The sequence below is a fragment of the Salminus brasiliensis genome, chromosome 24, assembly GCF_030463535.1.
Source record: "Salminus brasiliensis chromosome 24, fSalBra1.hap2, whole genome shotgun sequence".
In the NCBI taxonomy this organism is placed as follows: Eukaryota; Metazoa; Chordata; class Actinopteri; order Characiformes; family Bryconidae; genus Salminus; species Salminus brasiliensis.
In genome coordinates, this window is record NC_132901.1 from 7,648,651 (window position 1) to 7,668,755 (window position 20,105).

Here is a 20,105-nt window from a genome sequence, read left to right on the forward strand (position 1 = left end):
CCGATAACTGCACGTCCAGTCACAGTAAAAAGTAAACCGTGTGCCATGGTGTACAGTAGTGGGCTGATCTCAGTGTGTGCTTGTTTTATGCTTGCAAGGTCGTAACCCTAGTACTAAATAAGGAGGCGCCAAGCGTCATCGTAAAGTGCTTCGCGATAACATCCAGGGTATCACAAAGCCGGCTATTCGCCGTCTGGCTCGTCGTGGTGGCGTCAAGCGTATCTCCGGTCTGATCTACGAAGAGACCCGCGGTGTGCTCAAAGTGTTCCTGGAAAACGTGATCAGGGACGCAGTCACGTACACTGAGCATGCCAAAAGAAAGACCGTCACCGCTATGGATGTGGTGTACGCCCTGAAGCGCCAGGGACGCACTCTGTACGGATTCGGAGGTTAAACGCTCGGCCTGAACAGCTCTAAACCCAACGGCTCTTTTAAGAGCCACTCACAAATCCAGTAAAAGAGCCTGTTTCTAATCTTAGCTTGTTTGTTTCAAATAAGGCAGTCTCCCGGATACTCTGTATTAAGAATGTAATATACGGGAAGAGTACATATATGTTACTTTGAATGTATTGTTTTACACCCCCCCCCCCGTATGCGTTGGTAAAATCAGAACTATACGTCTTAATAAATCCTGATAGTCGCCGTCAACGCCGCTGTGGCGAAAAACAGATTAAGCCCTGTAGATTAAAAATGCGCGGGAAGGCGAACAAAGAGTTGATCATATTTGTTTGTTTCAATAAAGTCAATGATGGTGGTTATGAATCTCCCGGTTACTTTGTTAAGAAGCTCATTTTCAGGAGGAAAAAACATAATTTATATATAATATTTATATATATATATGACATTATATTCTTATATAATAATGTGATTATTATATAAGAATACATATTGTTTTCCATTTACCCCGTTTGCGTTGATTAAATCAGAATTATACAGAACATCGCCGTCAACGCCGCTTTGGCGAAAAATAATGTGCCGCCTGCACGGTGGGTACAAATGCGCGGGTAGGCGAACAAAGAGAATGCTGCTCAGGGGAGGGGGAAGGGAGGAGGAGAAAGGGAGGGGAGGGGAGGGGAGGGGAGGGGAGGGGAAAAGGGAGTGTGGGGGGTTGGGAAAAGGGAGTGTGGGGGGTTGGGAAGAAGCGAGCGGACAATTGTTGTCCAATGGTCGTACGACGGCATTCTAAAGGCGGTACCTTCTTGTATTAGAATGCCAGAGTCTAAATAATGTGGGAGCTTATCGCCTCCTCCTTATTCTTCAGTCTTACTCGACGAGGAGCAGTATGCCTGAGCCAGCTAAGTCCGCGCCCAAGAAGGGATCCAAGAAAGCCGTGACCAAGACGGCCGGGAAAGGAGGCAAGAAGCGCAGAAAGTCCAGGAAGGAGAGCTATGCTATCTACGTGTACAAGGTGCTGAAGCAGGTCCACCCTGATACCGGTATCTCCTCCAAAGCGATGGGCATCATGAACTCGTTCGTGAACGACATCTTCGAGCGCATCGCCGGTGAGTCTTCCCGTTTGGCTCATTACAACAAACGTTCTACTATCACCTCTAGGGAGATCCAGACCGCTGTGCGTCTGCTCCTTCCCGGTGAGTTGGCCAAGCACGCCGTGTCCGAGGGCACAAAGGCCGTCACCAAGTACACGAGCTCCAAGTAAATGGTGATAGCGGCGTAATCCAAACCCAACGGCTCTTTTAAGAGCCACCCACGGTTTCTTCGAAAGAGCAGTTTTATTCAAGAACAAAGTCGCCGATGATAAGCTATAATACAAATTATTATTATTAATATTATTATTTTTTTTTTTTTCCCCCATGAGTGCTTCTGCAGCCATTATTGTAAAAGGAATGACCTTCAGTGTATGTATGTATGTAAATCAACTTACTTAGTTGTTTGTCTGCATTTAATTGGTATAGTATACTAAGATTCAGGGGCAGAGCAGCAAACTAAAATACTGTGCCATACTAACTGTATGGCGTGGGGTTGTAATGCTAAGTGGGATAAATGAAGCTGCACATCACCTGTGAAAGACCAGTCCAGAGGAGATCAGCCTTACAGGTGGGGAATAGTGAGGCAGGAAACCATACTAGGGTTGACTTGAAGCCTAGAACTATACACTTGATCTTTGTAATGAAAGCTGTCTAGTATATATAACCAGGCATACGGGTAGGAAAGAGAGGAAATGAGTATCTCCACAAGCTTTTTTTGTTGGGTCACAGAAGGGTGAAGTTATTCAAAGCCTTAGGTTTATGGTGAGATTTGAGTGAGCAAGAATAGGTTCAGAGCTAGACTTTTGATGTAGAGGGTCGGAGCAAGGCAAAAGGACAAGGGTAGAGTAAGTAAAATAGTATGGCGGTCAAAGGCCTCAGGTTTATGATGAAGGTGGATTGAGTTAAAGTGACCGTGAGCTTAGGCCTTTGCCTTAGGATACAAAGGAAGGTTCAGTAAAAGTGAATTTCAACATTAGCCATCAGCCTGATGATTTGGATACACATGGCCTCGGCCTACTGAGGAATGCACATCTAAGTAGAATGGTCATGACTGCATGGAATGGGTTAAATGAAAGTAAAAGTTTAAAAATAATAATTTGGTGTGTTGCTTATTGAGATAGAGGGAGGGATGGGGTTAATTTGTTTCAGGACAAGAATGAGATTGGAGTTGTTTCATGTGAGGGGTTCGAATGAGGATGGAGTGATTTTGTTTAATGGTTGGAGGAAGGATGGGGTTATTTCATTTTAGGTTTTGTGAGAAGGTGGTGGGGTTTGTATTAGAGTATGAATGGAAATGGGTTATTTTATTTTGGGGTTAGACGGCGGATGGGGTTATTTGGTTTCATGGTTAGAATGATGTTAAGGTTATGTTGTACTAGGTTAAGAGGGAGGACAGAGTTATTTTGTATTAGGACTACTTGGTTTGGTCACAAAAAGATGAATTTGGTTGAAGCCTTAGGTTAATGGTGAGATTCGAGCGAGCAAGAATAGGTTCAGAGCTAGACTTTTGATGTAGAGGGTCGGAGCAAGGCAAAAAGACGAGGGTAGAGTAAGTAAATTTAGGTAGCGTAAGTAAAAAAGTATGGCGGTGAAAGTGTGTTTAGTGCAGATGTGATCTAGGAAGAGTGAGTAACAGCAGCTTTGTAAACGAGGCCTCAGGTTTATGATGGAGGTGGATTGTGTTAAAGTGACTGTGAGCTTAGGCCTTTGCCTTAGGAAGGTTCAGAAAAAGTGAATTTCAACATTGGCCATCAGCCTGATGATTTGGATACACATGGCCTCGGCCTACTGAGGAATGCACATCTAAGTAGAATGGTCATGACTGCATGGAATGGGTTAAATGAAAGTAAAAGTTTAAAAATAATAATTTGGTGTGTTGCTTATTGAGATAGAGGGAGGGATGGGGTTAATTTGTTTTAGGACAAGAATGAGATTGGAGTTGTTTCATGTGAGGGGTTCGAATGAGGATGGGGAGTGATTTTGTATAATGGTTGGAGGAAGGATGGTGTTATTTCATTTTAGGGTTGGAGAGAGAAGGTGGTGGGGTTTGTATTAGAGTATGAATGAAAATGGGTTATTTTATTTTTGGGTTAGACGGCGGATGGGGTTATTTGGTTTCATGGTTAGAATGATGTTAAGGTTATGTTGTACTAGGTTAAGAGGGAGGACAGAGTTATTTTGTATTAGGACTATTTGGTTTGGTTCACTAAAAGATGAATTTGGTTGAAGCCTTAGGTTAATGGTGAGATTCGAGCGAGCAAGAATAGGTTCAGAGCTAGACTTATGATGTAGAGGGTCGGAGCAAGGCAAAAGGACGAGGGTAGAGTAAGTAAAATAGTATGGCGGTCAAAGGCCTCAGTTTTATGATGAAGGTGGATTGAGTTAAAGTGACGGTGAGTTTAAGCCTTTGCCTTAGGATACAAAGGAAGGTTCAGTAAAAGTGAATTTCAACATTAGCCATCAGCCTGATGATTTGGATACACATGGCCTCGGCCTACTGAGGAATGCACATCTAAGTAGAATGGTCATGACTGCATGGAATGGGTTAAATGAAAGTAAAAGTTTAAAAATAATAATTTGGTGTTTTGCTTATTGAGATAGAGGGAGGGATGGGGTTAATTTGTTTTAGGACAAGAATGAGATTGGAGTTGTTTCATGTGAGGGGTTCGAATGAGGATGGGGAGTGATTTTGTATAATGGTTGGAGGAAGGATGGGGTTATTTGGTTTCATGGTTAGAATGATGTTAAGGTTATGTTGTACTAGGTTAAGAGGGAGGACAGAGTTATTTTGTATTAGGACTACTTGGTTTGGTCACAAAAAGATGAATTTGGTTGAAGCCTAAGGTTAATGGTGAGATTCGAGCGAGCAAGAATAGGTTCAGAGCTAGACTTTTGATGTAGAGGGTCGGAGCAAGGCAAAAAGACGAGGGTAGAGTAAGTAAATTTAGGTAGCGTAAGTAAAAAAGTATGGCGGTGAAAGTGTGTTTAGTGCAGATGTGATCTAGGAAGAGTGAGTAACAGCAGCTTTGTAAACGAGGCCTCAGGTTTATGATGGAGGTGGATTGTGTTAAAGTGACTGTGAGCTTAGGCCTTTGCCTTAGGAAGGTTCAGAAAAAGTGAATTTCAACATTGGCCATCAGCCTGATGATTTGGATACACATGGCCTCGGCCTACTGAGGAATGCAGATCTAAGTAGAATGGTCATGACTGCATGGAATGGGTTAAATGAAAGTAAAAGTTTAAAAATAATAATTTGGTGTGTTGCTTATTGAGATAGAGGGAGGGATGGGGTTAATTTGTTTTAGTACAAGAATGAAATTGGAGTTGTTTCATGTGAGGGGTTCGAATGAGGATGGAGTTATTTTGTATAATGGTTGGAGGAAGGATGGGGTTATTTTATTTAGGATTGGAGAGAGAAAATGGTTATTTTCTATTAGGGTTAAAATGAAAAATGGGGTTTTAGGGTTTAAATGAGCTTGGGTTTATTTTGTATTGGGGTTAGAGTGAAGGTGCAGTTATTTTGTATTAGGCTTGAAAAAGGGCATGATAGTTTTATGTTAGGTTTAGAATAAGTTTTGTCTTTTTTTTTTGTTATTTTGTTTTTTGTGTTTTAGGGTTGGGGGGGTGTATGCAGTTATTTTGTGTTAGGGTTAGTATGAGATTTTTGGCTATGGTATATTGGGTGTGTTACGAGTGCGTATTAGGGGACCTATGGAGAGCCGTTCCGAGTGTGGAAGCGCCGGTGACAAAGACGCATCGAAGGTGGAAGTCATACTGCGCACACACGGCAACACTGTGCTTTACACACTCCTCAAGGTCGCCCCGCACGACGAGCAAAACAACGCACCCACGTCTCGGATGCCCAGCACGCTCTCGCCGAGGCTCTCCTCCAACGCACCGGATAACACTCGCCCAGTTCGTGGCACCTTTTGTCGCCGTTTTCCACAGATTAGCACGCCAAATGCGCCGCCGCCCGTTCGGTACGCCGGTAGCGTGGCACGCTTCGGTGAGCGCCGTATTAAACGCGGCGTCGTTACGCTGCCCTTCCCGTCTTCTCAACACACGGTGGAGCCTCTCGGAGACGAGAGAGCATTTCTACGCTCGCCAAGTTGAGCTTTCGCCCATATTTCGCTCGACAAACGCCGAGAGAAAACACAAGTGCGAGACTGTCGCTGCCACACGGCTTTGCGGCATCGAGCGAGTTGAGTCTATAACGTTCTCATGTGGCTTTTAAGGGCCGGCCCCCTCGCTGCAGCGGGAGGTTCTACAGAACGCTGCAGCAGTTTGTGCTCACTCGCGCTCTCAGCAAAGCAGAACAATGGCAGAAGTCGCTCCAGCCCCAGCCGCCTCGGCGCCCGCCAAGGCCCCCAAGAAGAAGGCCGCCGCCCGCCCCAAGAAAGCCGGCCCCAGCGTGGGCGAGCTCATCGTCAAGGCCGTCTCGGCTTCCAAGGAGAGGAGCGGCGTGTCTCTCGCCGCCCTGAAGAAAGCCCTGGCTGCCGGCGGCTACGACGTCGAGAAGAACAACTCACGCGTTAAGCTCGCCGTCAAGAGCCTCGTCACCAAGGGCACTCTGGTGCAGACCAAAGGCACCGGCGCGTCGGGCTCTTTCAAGCTTAACAAGAAGCAGGCCGAGGCAAAGAAGAAGCCGGCCGCCAAGAAACCGGCACCTAAAGCTAAGAAGCCGGCCGCCAAGAAACCAGCCGCGGCCAAGAAGCCCAAGAAGGTAGCAGCCAAGAAACCCACTGCGGCTAAGAAATCCCCCAAGAAGGCCAAGAAGCCCGTCGCGGCCGCTAAGAAGGCAGCGAAGAGCCCCAAGAAGGCCAAGAAGCCGGCGGCTCCCAAAAAGGCGACCAAGAGCCCAAAGAAAGCCAAAACGGTCAAGCCTAAAGCAGCTAAGCCCAAAGCGGCGAAGGCGAAAAAGGCTGCCCCTAAGAAGAAGTAAAGTAAACAGTTACGCCGTTTACCTTCATGACTTATTTCTCTCTTCAACGGCTCTTTTAAGAGCCACCCACAGTTTCATAGAAAGCAGCTTTGCCCCCCTTGTTACTGCACAATGAAATGATTGTTAAAAAAAAAAAAAAACAACAACAACACAAAAATATCTCTCATTAGTTACCCCAAACAATAATTATATATGATAAATATTCTTTGGGGTTTGGTTTGGTCTTTCCTTCTATGACCACTGTTTGGTCGAACGTGTTACATTTGAGCTGGAAAGGGAAACGAAACACGGGGCACGAGTGGGGGTAAATGTTTCTTTCTTTAACCCGTTTTCTTTCTTCCTTCCTTTCTTTCTCTCTCTCGCTCACACAGACACAGCACGAGAGGAGGAGGGGGTCGGGTAGGAAAGCGAGCAGAGGTGGGAGGACGCTAGAGTCTGACGGCGGAAATGCGATTGGCTGTTGGTGCGCGTAGCTTTTAGCCAATAGGAACGTAGGCGTTTTTGCTATATCAACGGCGCTCGTTGGCCGGCGTGCATTATTTCAGCTTTGTTGGACGAACACGACTGACGCGAATCATGAGTGGAAGAGGCAAAACCGGTGGTAAAGCTAGGGCCAAGGCTAAGACCCGTTCGTCCCGCGCCGGACTGCAGTTCCCAGTTGGCCGTGTGCACAGGCTTCTGCGTAAAGGCAACTACGCTGAGCGGGTCGGCGCCGGCGCTCCCGTCTACTTGGCCGCCGTCCTGGAGTATCTCACCGCTGAGATTCTCGAGTTGGCTGGCAACGCCGCCCGCGACAACAAGAAGACCCGTATCATCCCCCGTCACCTGCAGCTGGCTGTTCGTAACGACGAGGAGCTGAACAAACTGCTCGGAGGAGTCACTATCGCCCAAGGTGGTGTGCTGCCCAACATTCAGGCTGTACTGCTGCCCAAGAAGACCGAGAAGACTGTGAAGACAAAGTAAATTGGCGCTCTCCGTTGATTTATCCATACACAAAGGCTCTTTTAAGAGCCACCCATTTTTTTCTAAGAAAAGTGCTGCTCCTTTACAAACACTACATATTCTTCACGTGATTTCCAACTGCATAAAAATAATAGCTTTATGAACCGATTTATTATATAAACACACCGCCGTCCTTTTTTTCTTTTTTTCTCTCGTGTTACTAGAATAGATAATTGCCGATATATTTTTTTCATATATTTCACGTACTGAGACCAACACCTCATGCATATGTGTATGTATACACCCTTCATATATATATATATATATGTATATATATTAGACACACACATATATATGTTTGTGTGTAATGTTCGCAGTAATGTATATTAGTTTACAAATGTTGATTAGTTTGATCCTATTATTTTTCTTCTTATTATATATATATTTTTTTTTGTTGTTTTGTATTACAGGAGCCCGCCGCTTTGCTTTTAGGTTTGAAAAGAAGACGCCCAATAGTGTCACCGACGCATTGCCGGCCGCCCAATGGGAAACGGACAACTTCAAGACGCCCAATGAGCGGCAAGCGGCTTGAAAGCTTAAAAGCCATGTGAAGCGAGCGAGAACTCATTCTCTTTCTTTTCCCCGAGAGGAGTAGAGTTCAACGCGATGGCAAGAACCAAGCAGACCGCCCGTAAGTCCACCGGTGGCAAGGCCCCGAGGAAGCAGCTCGCCACCAAGGCTGCTCGCAAGAGTGCCCCAGCCACCGGCGGCGTGAAAAAGCCTCACCGTTACAGGCCCGGCACCGTGGCTCTGAGGGAGATCCGCCGCTACCAGAAGTCTACTGAGCTGCTGATCCGTAAGCTGCCCTTCCAGCGCCTAGTGCGTGAGATCGCTCAGGACTTCAAGACTGATCTCCGCTTCCAGAGCTCCGCCGTCATGGCCCTGCAGGAGGCTAGCGAGGCGTACTTGGTGGGTCTGTTTGAAGATACTAACCTGTGCGCTATCCACGCCAAGAGAGTCACCATCATGCCTAAAGACATCCAGCTGGCCCGCCGTATTCGCGGAGAGCGCGCTTAAACAGAGCGCTTCGACGTTTACCTGAAATACCCAACGGCTCTTTTAAGAGCCACCTACCCGTGTCCGCGCCGAAACAGCAAATGTCCGCCTCACCTCGGTGTTGCGTTTATATAATGTAAGGCTATTATGACGCGCGCGCTTCTAAATTCCATAGGACTGAGCGAGCGAAACCAGCCTTGAGACAGTGGTTGTGAAGATTAGGGAAAAAAGCAACTTCTGTATGTGTATACATATATATATATATATATATATTTCACATCAAAATCGCCATTTTTAACGTGTTTTAATACATATGAATACTTTTCTTTTAATTCCTATCAATATGTTTATACATATTTAATAGTTTGGAAACTGTTCATTCACCCCAGCAGAAAGTAGAAGCCACTGCCGCTTCAGTAGAACACTACACTTTACACTATGTAGTGTTTAGGCCGGTTTTGGCCTATTACATACGGCATTAGTCATGGATGGAGCGTAGATCCCACCGCGTGGTGAAACTATACAACTGCAAGCACAGTTTCAGAGAGTAATGTATGTGTATATTCATATAATGAGAGCTTGATTTGGGGTACTTACGTTTCATACATATGCAACATAAGTTTGATTGCATAGAGAGTAAGCGAGACCAGTTTGTGCTTGCTTTTAGGGCAGCAGTAAAGGAGGTAAGTGTATAGTCCGGAGAGGAATGTTTGTTTGTTTGTTTGTTTTTAATCTCTTTCAATACCTCTACCAGAACAAGGCATGTCTAACTCTAAAAAATTATATGTTTACTCTATATGTTAACTCTATAAAATTCATGTTTCCCGTCACATTGTTTGTAAAATTAACCCAGATCAGCGGGAAAACTCGCCAAAATTAAATGAATGTTGAGTCAGTATTGTTTTGTGCTATACTTCAAAAATTACCTTATTTAGTACAGTCTAGCTTGTCTGGAAGTATAACCCTTGAAGTATGGATCAAATTAAATGAACCTTCCCAGCACATGTAAAATGATCATTAGAGAAGCCTAGGGAAAAGAAATAGTGAATAAATACTGGCAGGGGTAAAGTGTTTGTCCTGCCTAGGATGCACCCGGTTATGTAATAGAGAGTAGAAGCCTTTGAGCCTTGAGTACAGTAGTGCTCTTCTGTGTGGTGAATAGAAGGGCTTTTGGAAGTGCTCATTGCAAACGACCACCGTTGTTTTGGGATCATGGGCATATATGTCATGGATGGAGCGTGGATGCCATCGTGTGGTCAAACAAGGCAAATGCAAACGTTAACTACGTAGATTTATTCGTGAATGTGTGTGAATGTTACAGCTTTTTCATTTGATAGATGGTTGTGAACTCCAATACGTCTACTAAGTCATTTGTATTGCGGTGTTATTTTGGTTAGTGTTTTTTAAAGTACATTTTTAAAAATGTTTCTATTGAAGCATACTTCAGTTCAGGGCATTTTAGAAGCCAGCATGGTTACCAGTTCTCATGCTGCCAGGCAATGAAATGGAAACTTAATTTAGGGCAATTTTATACACATTAAATATGATTGTTAACTGCACCAATAAATCTAAAAAGTAATTACATGTCTTTTGGGATGATTTTCGTTTGGGCTTGGGTTTCATTTTAACAATATGCTAACGATAAAGTCGGACAGAAGGAAAGGTTTTGAAGAATGCTTGAAAGAAGCAGTCTTTAAGGAAGGCACTGTATTAGCCATCATGACAACCAAACAGCATGCAGTTAGGTAAAAAGCCACCAATTCACTCACTGCTAGAAGCCTTTGAGACAAATTGTAGAGTAGTGCACTTCTATGTAGGACCTTTGTTTCCTTCTCTTTAGAGCCCTTAAACTCTGTGTATCAGTTTATATTGAGGTTCCCATAATAATCATAAATCAATAAAGAAAACCGCTCATCTGCTATCAAGACCTGACTGAGGAGCTGGAGGCCAGTGAAGCAAAGCTAAAATATGGAAAAGCATACGCACCCTGCAAGGTTTCGGTCAGAGACTTTCTTCAAGGCATAGGTAAATAACAAATGAATACAAAAGTGCTAACAAAAGTTTATCAACAGCCGACCGTACTGACTTGCTCCCTTGTGAGCAAGTCAGACCCTTAGCTTCTAACTCTTTCTCCTCTTTCTGATTTTGCTTCTTTAAATGTCTGCATGGACCAAAAAAGAAAAAATCAAAAAGATGAATTGTTTTATATTTTGCAGATTTACATTTTGACCACCAGATGGCATCCACGCTCCATTCACGTACTACGACCACAGACTTAAAGCTTAGCCCTGAAACTCCATCAGAAGCCTAAGGGGTAGGTATAGCCAAACTGCTTCCACTCACCCTGACTTCATCATGAGCTCTACACTTACTTTGCTTACCACAATGTCTTTCCATATTTCTTTATCATCCACTAACTGCAACATATGATAAAAGCAACATTAACTCCCTCTGTGTTTATCTAATCTAACATGACTTTTATTAGAAGATGTAAAGCGAGCCTGAGAAATCCAAGGGGTAAACATGTAGTTTTAGTTGGCCTCATTAGGAGCTTTTCCCTTGTATGCAATAATATACCATTTTTTCGATTTGTGTTTGATCTTTCTTACTTTAAATGTCTCTGTGGACACTATATCTTTAACTTGTAGTGTATTAGATCAACGACTACAATTCCCATGATGCCTAACTAAAGATGGTCTCTGACCAAAACCTTGCCAAATAAAATTGACTCATCTGCTATCAAGACCTGACCGAGGAGCTGGAGGCCAGTGGAGCAAAGCTAAAATATGGAAAAGCATACGCACCCTCAAATTGGTGCAAAAAAAAAAAAAAAAAAAAATATATATATATATATATATATATATATATATATATATATAATTAACCTGCATGGTTTAGGTCAGAGACTTTCTTCAAGGCATAGGTAAGTAACAAATGAATACAAAAGTGCTAACAAAAGTTTATCAACAGCCGACCGTACTGCCTCCTCCCTTGTAAGTTAGCTTTTTGCTATTTAAATGTAACTCTTTCTCCTCTTTCTGATTTTGCTTCTTTAATTGTCTCCGTGGACAATAAATAAATAAATAAATAAATAAATAAATTAAAAATTGCAAGATTAATTGTTTTACATTTTGACCACACGATGGCATCCACGCTCCATTTACGTACTATGACCACAGTCTTGAGGCCTAGCCTTGAAACTCCATCAGAAGCCTAAAAGACTTGACTAGAGAAGTGCACTTCTGTGTAGTGTATACAGTGTAAGGGATTTAGGAAGTGCCCTATTGCAAACGTCACCGTTGTTTTGGGATCGTGGATATATGTCATGGATGGAGCGTGGATGCCATCGTGTGGTCAAACTCGCAAATGCAAACGCTAAAAACATAGATGTATACGTGTATGTGTGTGAATGTTACAGCTTTTACATATGACAGATGGTTGTGAACTCCAGTAAGTCTACTAAGTTCTACCAAGGAACTTTTGGGCATTTTAGTAGCCAGCATGATAACCAGTTGTCATGCTACCAGGCAATGAAATGAAAACTTAATTTAGGGCACCGTAATTTTGTTTGGGTTTTAACAATATGCTAATGATAAAGTAGGACAGAAGAAAACAAAATATTCAATACTGTATTATCTCCTTACAGATCTTGATAAAATGTCTTTAGTTAAAGAATGCTTGATAGAAGCACTCTTTATTTAAGGCACTTTATTATCAGTTAGGTAAAAAGCCAACAATTCGCTCACTAAGAGACAAACTGTAGAGTAGTGCAGTTCTATGTAGGACCGTTGTTCTCCTCCCCTTAGAGCCCTTAAATTCTATGTTGTATGGTTATGTGTATGTATGTATGCATCAGCTTATATTGAGGTCAACATAATAATCATAAATCAATAAAGAACACCGCTCTGCTATCAAGACCTGGCTGAAGAGCTGGAGGCAAGTGGGGCAAAGCTAAAAATTGGAAAGCGGATGCACCATCAGCGCAAAAAATCATTTAACCTGCAAGGTCAGAGACTTTCTTCAAGGCATAGGTAAGTAACAAATTAACACAAAAGTGCTAACAAAGGTGTATCAAAAGCCAGCCGTACTCACTTGTGAATTAGCTTTTTTGTGCTTCTCAAATTTAACTCTTTCTCCTCTTTCTGATTTTGCTTCTTTAAATGTCTCTGTGGACCAAAAAAATATATATATATCTATTTATATTTTGCAGATTTACATTTTGACCACCAGATGGCATCCACGCTCCATTCACGTACTACGACCACAGTCTTAAAGCTTAGCCCTGAAACTCCATCAGAATCCTAAAGGGTAGGTCAAGCCAAACTGCTTCCACTCACCCTGACTTCATCATGAGCTTTACACTTTATATCACCACAATTTCTTTATCATCTACTAACTGCAACATATGTCTAAGGCTTTATCATCCACTAACTGCAACATACTTTGCTTTCCACAATTTCTTTCCTTCCTTTCTCTTCCACTAACTGCTAACCAATATGGCTGTTATTAGAATATGTATAGTGGAAACCTGAGGAATCCAAATGGTGTGGGTTTAGTTTAAGTTGGCCTCAATTTACTTTATGTGCAAAAATATTTCAGTGGTGGTTTGTGTGTGTGTGAGAGAGAGAGAGAGAAAGAGAGAGAGAGAGAGAGAGAGAGAGAGAGAGAGACATGCATTTGTAGACATATATATGGCTTGCTTTATGCATACTCATTCATTCTGACAGAAAATACAAACCCTGTACTGGTTTGTGTGTTTCTTTAAACGTCTTTATGTCAATGTGTCAATGACACGATGTGTCTTTATCCTGTAGTGTCAAGATCAAGGACTACAATTCCCATGATGCCTAACTACAAGTTCGATAGATGACGTATTATTGATTATCTATCTATCTATCTATCTATCTATCTATCTATCTATCTATCTATCTATCTATCTATATATCTCTATATATCTCTATATATATATCTTCATCTAATGATGAAATCCGATAACTGCACGTCCAGTCACAGTAAAAAGTAAACCGTGTGCCATGGTGTACAGTAGTGGGCTGATCTTCGTGGGTGCTTGTTTTATGCTTGCAAGGTCGTAACCCTAGTACTAAATAGCCATTTATGTGATTTATATTCAGGTGCATTGAGGAAGGACTAATTTTGTCGTGTGTGTGTGTGTGTAATAAACGCTGCGCACGTTAGAATGGCGTGATGTAGTGTGACTTTGTTGTATACGAGACCGAGGCGCACATGGCGACAGCCATCAGAGGGCTGACCGAGGTATTTGTCGTGTTAAGACATATGTTAGCTACTTTTAATGTTCATACATGTGAAACGTCATTTTTTTTTTAGTCCTTACACTACTGGACCCTGGTTAGCTCCGGTGTGTCGTTGTTAGCACGATAACGTTTGCTAACTTGCCAAAAATGAAGTAGATAATGATATCCGATAACTCGATTTTGCCGAGAGCCTAAAGTTGTACACCCAGTCACAGCAAATTGATGTAGAACTGCCGTTGCTGGATCTATGTGTGGAGTTGTACATAGCTTGGAGCCAGCTTAGCGATTTGCAGCGTGGCTAACGCGGCCAGCATAAATAGTAAAGCGCAAATATGAGCCTAATTATGAGGGGTCATTATTTGTTGACCACAGTGCAGTACCACATGCAGAGTTGTAGCATAAAAGTACGCAATACAGCCGTGATTGGTGGCTGTTGAGTGATTTGAGTTAACTTGCTTTTTCAGGTCCACACATGAGCTAACAAAGCGATTAGCATGCTAGCTAACTCGGATGGTACAAACAATAACATACGCCAGCGAGTGTAAATACCTGTCAGATAAATACACACTCGCTCGAGTCAGTCAAGTTTTATTATGAAACGGTGTATATAGCAACATTTATACGTTTACTGTCGTGGTTGAAACCGAGAAGCCACCTTGGAGAGTAGCATGATGGCTAGGTGTCTTAAAATTAATCACAGAAATAACGATATTACGGACACGTGCGTAGTTCTCTATATTGTTATTTGGAGCAAGTGAGGGAGAAACAGTCGTGCTTAAACCCGGCTACCAACAGCGTATCTTCTGGTTTTCAGAGCTGGGCAGCCTGTGTAGCTTGCTAGCTAGTGTTTTGTTTACAAAAGATTATTTTCGTTAGCTAGTTGCCGAAACGACATCGGTCAACCGAGAGAAAAAACAAGAAACAAAAAAAAAACAATTCCCAAGCAGCTCACTACTCCCTGTGGAGTGCACGATGTCACGAAAAAACGGCTTCTATACTCACCTAGTGCACTAGAGAGTACTGGAGTGCGGTTTAGGATTGTACAACACACAATCAATTACTACAATAATAACAATAATAATGTCAAGTGTGTAATCTTTCTAAGAAAACGGTGCATAAATGTTTATTTACAAAGGTCACATGGCCCCTATGCACTTCAAATTTCGTGAAAAGGAGTCAGAGGCTGTGTATGAGCCTACTTTGAGTCACTGTAAGTTCATCTTAAGCCTAGGTCACTGAATTTTATTAATTCATTCAGCTATTTATTTATTTATTTTAAGATTTCGCCATAAGACCAAGCTATTTCAGAAGTGATTTTAGCTCCTAATTATAGTTTAGCTTACTTTTTAATTATAAGGTCAAGCAGGTCTGGAGCTAGGCTGTAGGTTTCGAAGCTAAATCATGATGAGTTAAAGTATTCAGAGTGAAGGTTATGCATGATCCAAAGTGTGCTGCGTTATTATTATTACTATTATTAGTTTATTCCTTTTTAGAACACTTGGAGTCTGGATGCCATTGTGTGGCCAGACTGTGAAACTACAAGCAGTAGAAGGAAGACATGCTGCAAATGCATTGAGAAGTGATGCTATTATTGCTTGACTTTGACTATTGATTGTCCCCCCCCCATGTACACCACATGTTAATGAAATCCACATGAAATCCAAAAAGAGCACTTTTTTGAATTTTGAACATGAGTACATCCAGAGGGTACGGAATTAATATTTAATTCCGAATTAATATTAATATATTGTATTTTGTATGGCTACCCACTCAGTGGCTTTATGTGCAATCTTTGAGTGGTCTAGGCATGTTTGAGACGCTGTACAGCAAAACAAGCGTTCTGCTCACGTACAGAGTATGAGGCGGAGCTAATGTACTGTGACGTCGCTCGGTTCCCTTGCTTTCATTTAGGTCCTATAGAGGAGTATAACATGCGTGTCTCTGGCTCCCCAGCTTCATAGATTCTCTTCTCGTCGACTGGGAAAAGAAGCAGCGAGGATGTCAGGCAGAGGCAAGGGCGGCAAAGGCCTTGGGAAAGGAGGCGCCAAGCGTCATCGTAAAGTGCTTCGCGATAACATCCAGGGTATCACAAAGCCGGCTATTCGCCGTCTGGCTCGTCGTGGTGGCGTCAAGCGTATCTCCGGTCTGATCTACGAAGAGACCCGCGGTGTGCTCAAAGTGTTCCTGGAAAACGTGATCAGGGACGCAGTCACGTACACTGAGCATGCCAAAAGAAAGACCGTCACCGCTATGGATGTGGTGTACGCCCTGAAGCGCCAGGGACGCACTCTGTACGGATTCGGAGGTTAAACGCTCGGTCTGAACAGCTCTAAACACAACGGCTCTTTTAAGAGCCACCCACAAATCCAGCAAAAGAGCCTGTTTCTATTCTTAGTTTGTTATCAAATAAGGCAGTCGATCTCCCGCATACTCTGTATTAAAATGTAATATACCGGAAGAATACATGTGTGTATATATACATATAATAGATATGTCTGTATATATGTATTGTTTTCCATTTGCCCCCCGTGTGCGTTGGTTAAATCCGAACTATATGTCTTAATAAATCCTGATAGAAAAAAAATCGGGGTGGGAATGAAGGGTGGGGGGTTGGCAAGAAGAGAGCGGACAATTTGTTGTCCAATGGTCGTTTGACGGCATTCTGGAGGCGGTACCTCGTCTAATTAAAATGCTAAAGTCTAAATAATGTGGGAGCTTATCGCCTCCCCCTCATTCTTCAGTCTTACTCGACGAGGAGCAGTATGCCTGAGCCAGCTAAGTCCGCGCCCAAGAAGGGATCCAAGAAAGCCGTGACCAAGACGGCCGGGAAAGGAGGCAAGAAGCGCAGAAAGTCCAGGAAGGAGAGCTATGCCATCTACGTGTACAAGGTGCTGAAGCAGGTCCACCCTGACACTGGAATCTCCTCTAAAGCGATGGGCATCATGAACTCGTTCGTGAACGACATCTTCGAGCGCATCGCCGGTGAGTCTTCTCGTTTGGCTCACTACAACAAACGTTCTACTATCACCTCTAGGGAGATCCAGACCGCTGTGCGTCTGCTCCTTCCCGGTGAGTTGGCTAAGCACGCCGTGTCAGAGGGCACAAAGGCCGTCACCAAGTACACGAGCTCCAAGTAAATAGTGATAGCGGCATAATCCAAACCCAACGGCTCTTTTAAGAGCCACCCACGGTTTCTTCCAAAGAGCAGTTTTATTCAAGAACCAAGTAAGTTATAATACTAATTATTATTATTATTATTATTATTATTATTATTTATTAGAGAGTGCCTTTATTGTTACATACTTATTGATGTATGTAAATCAACTTACTTAATTGTTTGTTTGCATTTAATTGGTATAGTGTACTAGGATTCAGGGACAGAGCAGCAAACTAAAATACTGTGCCATACTAACTGTATGGAGTGGGCTTGTAGTGCTAAGTGGGATAAATGAAGCTGCACATCACCTGTGAAAGACCAGTCCAGAGGAGATCAGCCTTACAGGTGGGGAAGAGTGAGGCAGGAAACCATACTAGGGTTGACTTAAACCCTAGAATTACACACCTGATCTTTGTAATGAAAGCTGTCTAGTATATATAACCAGGCATACGGTTAGGCTCTCCCACAAGCCTTTTTTGTTGGGTCACAGAAGGGTGAAGTTAGTTAAAGCCTTAGGTTTATGGTGGGATTTGAGTGAGCAAAAGTAGGTTCAGAGCAAGGCTTTTGATGTAGAGGGTCGAAGTAAGGCAAAAGGACGAGGGTAGAATAATTAAATTGAGGTAGCGTAAGTAAAAAAGTATGGTGGTGAAAGTGTGTTTAGTGCAGATGTGATCTAGGAAGAGTGAGTAACAGTGGCTTTGTAAGGAGGCCTCAGGTTTATGATGAAGGTGGATTGAGTTAAAGTGACCGTGAGCTTAGGCCTTTGCCTTAGGATACAAAGGAAGGTTCAGTGAAAGTGAGTTTCAACATAAGCCATCAGCCTGATGTTTTGGATACACATGGATACACATGGTCTCGGCCTACTGAGGACTGCACATCTAAGTAGAATGGTCATGACTGCATGGAATGGGTTAAATGAAAGCAAAAGTTTGGTGTGTTGCTTATTGAGATAGAGGGAAGGATGGGGTTAATTTGTTTTAGGACAAGAATGAGATTGCAGTTGTTTCATGTGAGGGGTTCGAATGAGGATGGAGTGATTTTGTATAATGGTTGGATGAAGGATGGGGTTATTTCATTTTAGGGTTGGAGAGAGAAGGTGGTGGGGTTTGTATTAGAGTATGAATGAAAATGGGTTATTTTATTTTGGGGTTAGACGGCGGATGGGGTTATTTTGTTTCATTGTTAGAATGATGTTAAGGTTATGTTGTACTAGGTTAAGAGGGAGGACAGAGTTATTTTGTATTAGGACTATTTGGTTGGGTCACAAAAAGATGAATTTGGTTGAAGCCTTAGGTTAATGTTGAGATTCGAGCGAGCAAGAATAGGTTCAGAGCTAGACTTTTGATGTAGAGGGTTGAAGCAAGGCAAAAGGACGAGGGTAGAGTAAATAAAATAGTATGGCGGTCAAAGGCCTCAGGTTTATGATGAAGGTGGATTGAGTTAAAGTGACCGTGAGCTTAGGCCTTTGCCTTAGGATACAAAGGAAGATTCAGTAAAAGTAAAACAGTTTCAACATAAGCCATCAGCCTGATGTTTTGGATACACATGCCCTTGGCCTACTGAGGAATGCACATCTAAGTAGAATGGTCATGACTGCATGGAATGGGTTAAATGAAAGCAAAAGTTTGGTGTGTTGCTTATTGAGATAGAGGGAGGGATGGGGTTAATTTGTTTTAGGACAAGAATGAGATTGCAATTGTTTAATGTGAGGGGTTCGAATGAGGATGGAGTTATTTTGTATAATGGTTGGAGGAAGGATGGGGTTATTTCATTTTAGGGTTGGAGAGAGAAGGTGGTGGGGTTTGTATTAGAGTATGAATGAAAATGGGTTATTTTATTTTGGGGTTAGACGGCGGATGGGGTTATTTTGTTTCATTGTTAGAATGATGTTAAGGTTATGTTGTACTAGGTTAAGAGGGAGGACAGAGTTATTTTGTATTAGGACTATTTGGTTGGGTCACAAAAAGATGAATTTGGTTGAAGCCTTAGGTTAATGGTGAGATTCGAGCGAGCAAGAATAGGTTCAGAGCTAGACTTTTGATGTAGAGGGTTGAAGCAAGGCAAAAGGACAAGGGTAGAGTAAATAAAATAGTATGGCGGTCAAAGGCCTCAGGTTTATGATGAAGGTGGATTGAGTTAAAGTGACCGTGAGCTTAGGCCTTTGCCTTAGGAAGGCTCAGTAAAAGTGAGTTTCAACATTGGCCATCAGCCTGATGATTTGGATACACATGGCCTCGGCTTACTGATTAACCCCATCCTACCTCATACACATGGCCTCGGCCTACTGAGGAATGCACATCTAAGTAGAATGGTCATGACTGCATGGAATGGGTTAAATGAAAGCAAAAGTTTGGTGTGTTGCTTATTGAGATAGAGGGAGGGATGGGGTTAATTTGTTTTAGGACAAGAATGAGATTGCAGTTGTTTCATGTGAGGGGTTCGAATGAGGATGGAGTTATTTTGTATAATGGTTGGAAGAAGGATGGGGTTATTTCATTTAGGGTTGGAGAGAGAAAATGGTTATTTTCTATTAGGGTTAAAATGAGAATGGGGTTTTAGGGTTTAAATGAGCTTGGGTTTATTTTGTATTGGGGATAGAGTGAAGGTGCAGTTATTTTGTATTAGGGTTTGAAAAAGGGCATGATTATTTCATGTGATTTTTAGAATAAGGTTTGTCTTTTTTTTAAGATTTTGTTTTTGCGTTTTAGGGTGGGGGGGTGGATGCAGTTATTTTGTGTTAGGGTTAGTATGAGATTTTTGGCTATGGTATATTGGGTGTGTTGAGGTGATGAAGGAAATGAAGGTGCGAGTGCGTATTAGGGGACCTATGGAGAGCCGTTCCGTTCATACTGCGCACACACGGCAACACTGTGCTTTACACACTCCTCAAGGTCGCCCCGCACGACGAGCAAAACAACGCACCCACGTCTCGGATGCCCAGCACGCTCTCGCCGAGGCTCTCCTCCAACGCACCGGATAACACTCGCCCAGTTCGTGGCACCTTTTGTCGCCGTTTTCCACAGATTAGCACGCCAAATGCGCCGCCGCCCGTTCGGTACGCCGGTAGCGTGGCACGCTTCGGTGAGCGCCGTATTAAACGCGGCGTCGTTACGCTGCCCTTCCCGTCTTCTCAACACACGGTGGAGCCTCTCGGAGACGAGAGAGCATTTCTACGCTCGCCAAGTTGAGCTTTCGCCCATATTTCGCTCGACAAACGCCGAGAGAAAACACAAGTGCGAGACTGTCGC

At 43.0% G+C, this 20,105-nt stretch overlaps 5 protein-coding genes across 5 annotated transcripts; all 5 read left to right on the forward strand.

Annotated features, from left to right (window-relative positions):
* Positions 1–1,282: 1,282 nt before the first annotated feature.
* Positions 1,283–1,657, forward strand: LOC140546727 (histone H2B). The gene has a single exon (XM_072670115.1). It carries the CDS (start codon positions 1,283–1,285, stop codon positions 1,655–1,657), a length of 375 nt encoding a protein of 124 aa, XP_072526216.1.
* Positions 1,658–7,005: 5,348 nt separating this feature from the next.
* LOC140546517 (histone H2A) lies at positions 7,006–7,392 on the forward strand. Its single transcript, XM_072669863.1, has one exon. It carries the CDS (start codon positions 7,006–7,008, stop codon positions 7,390–7,392), a length of 387 nt encoding a protein of 128 aa, XP_072525964.1.
* A 645-nt stretch (positions 7,393–8,037) lies between these two features.
* LOC140546826 (histone H3) lies at positions 8,038–8,448 on the forward strand. Its single transcript, XM_072670244.1, has one exon. It carries the CDS (start codon positions 8,038–8,040, stop codon positions 8,446–8,448), a length of 411 nt encoding a protein of 136 aa, XP_072526345.1.
* Positions 8,449–15,698: 7,250 nt separating this feature from the next.
* Positions 15,699–16,010, forward strand: LOC140546928 (histone H4). Its single transcript, XM_072670397.1, has one exon. The coding sequence runs from the start codon at positions 15,699–15,701 to the stop codon at positions 16,008–16,010; it is 312 nt and encodes a 103-aa protein (XP_072526498.1).
* A 452-nt stretch (positions 16,011–16,462) lies between these two features.
* On the forward strand, positions 16,463–16,837 carry LOC140546740 (histone H2B). The gene has a single exon (XM_072670129.1). The coding sequence runs from the start codon at positions 16,463–16,465 to the stop codon at positions 16,835–16,837; it is 375 nt and encodes a 124-aa protein (XP_072526230.1).
* The last annotated feature ends 3,268 nt before the right edge of the window (positions 16,838–20,105 follow it).

What these genes read in the sequence shown, in the direction of transcription:
- LOC140546517 (XM_072669863.1), top strand. Translation starts at nt 7,006, where the DNA reads ATGAGTGGAAGAGGCAAAACCGGTGGTAAAGCTAGGGCCAAGGCTAAG.
- LOC140546928 (XM_072670397.1), top strand. Translation starts at nt 15,699, where the DNA reads ATGTCAGGCAGAGGCAAGGGCGGCAAAGGCCTTGGGAAAGGAGGCGCC.
- LOC140546826 (XM_072670244.1), top strand. Translation starts at nt 8,038, where the DNA reads ATGGCAAGAACCAAGCAGACCGCCCGTAAGTCCACCGGTGGCAAGGCC.
- LOC140546740 (XM_072670129.1), top strand. Translation starts at nt 16,463, where the DNA reads ATGCCTGAGCCAGCTAAGTCCGCGCCCAAGAAGGGATCCAAGAAAGCC.
- LOC140546727 (XM_072670115.1), top strand. Translation starts at nt 1,283, where the DNA reads ATGCCTGAGCCAGCTAAGTCCGCGCCCAAGAAGGGATCCAAGAAAGCC.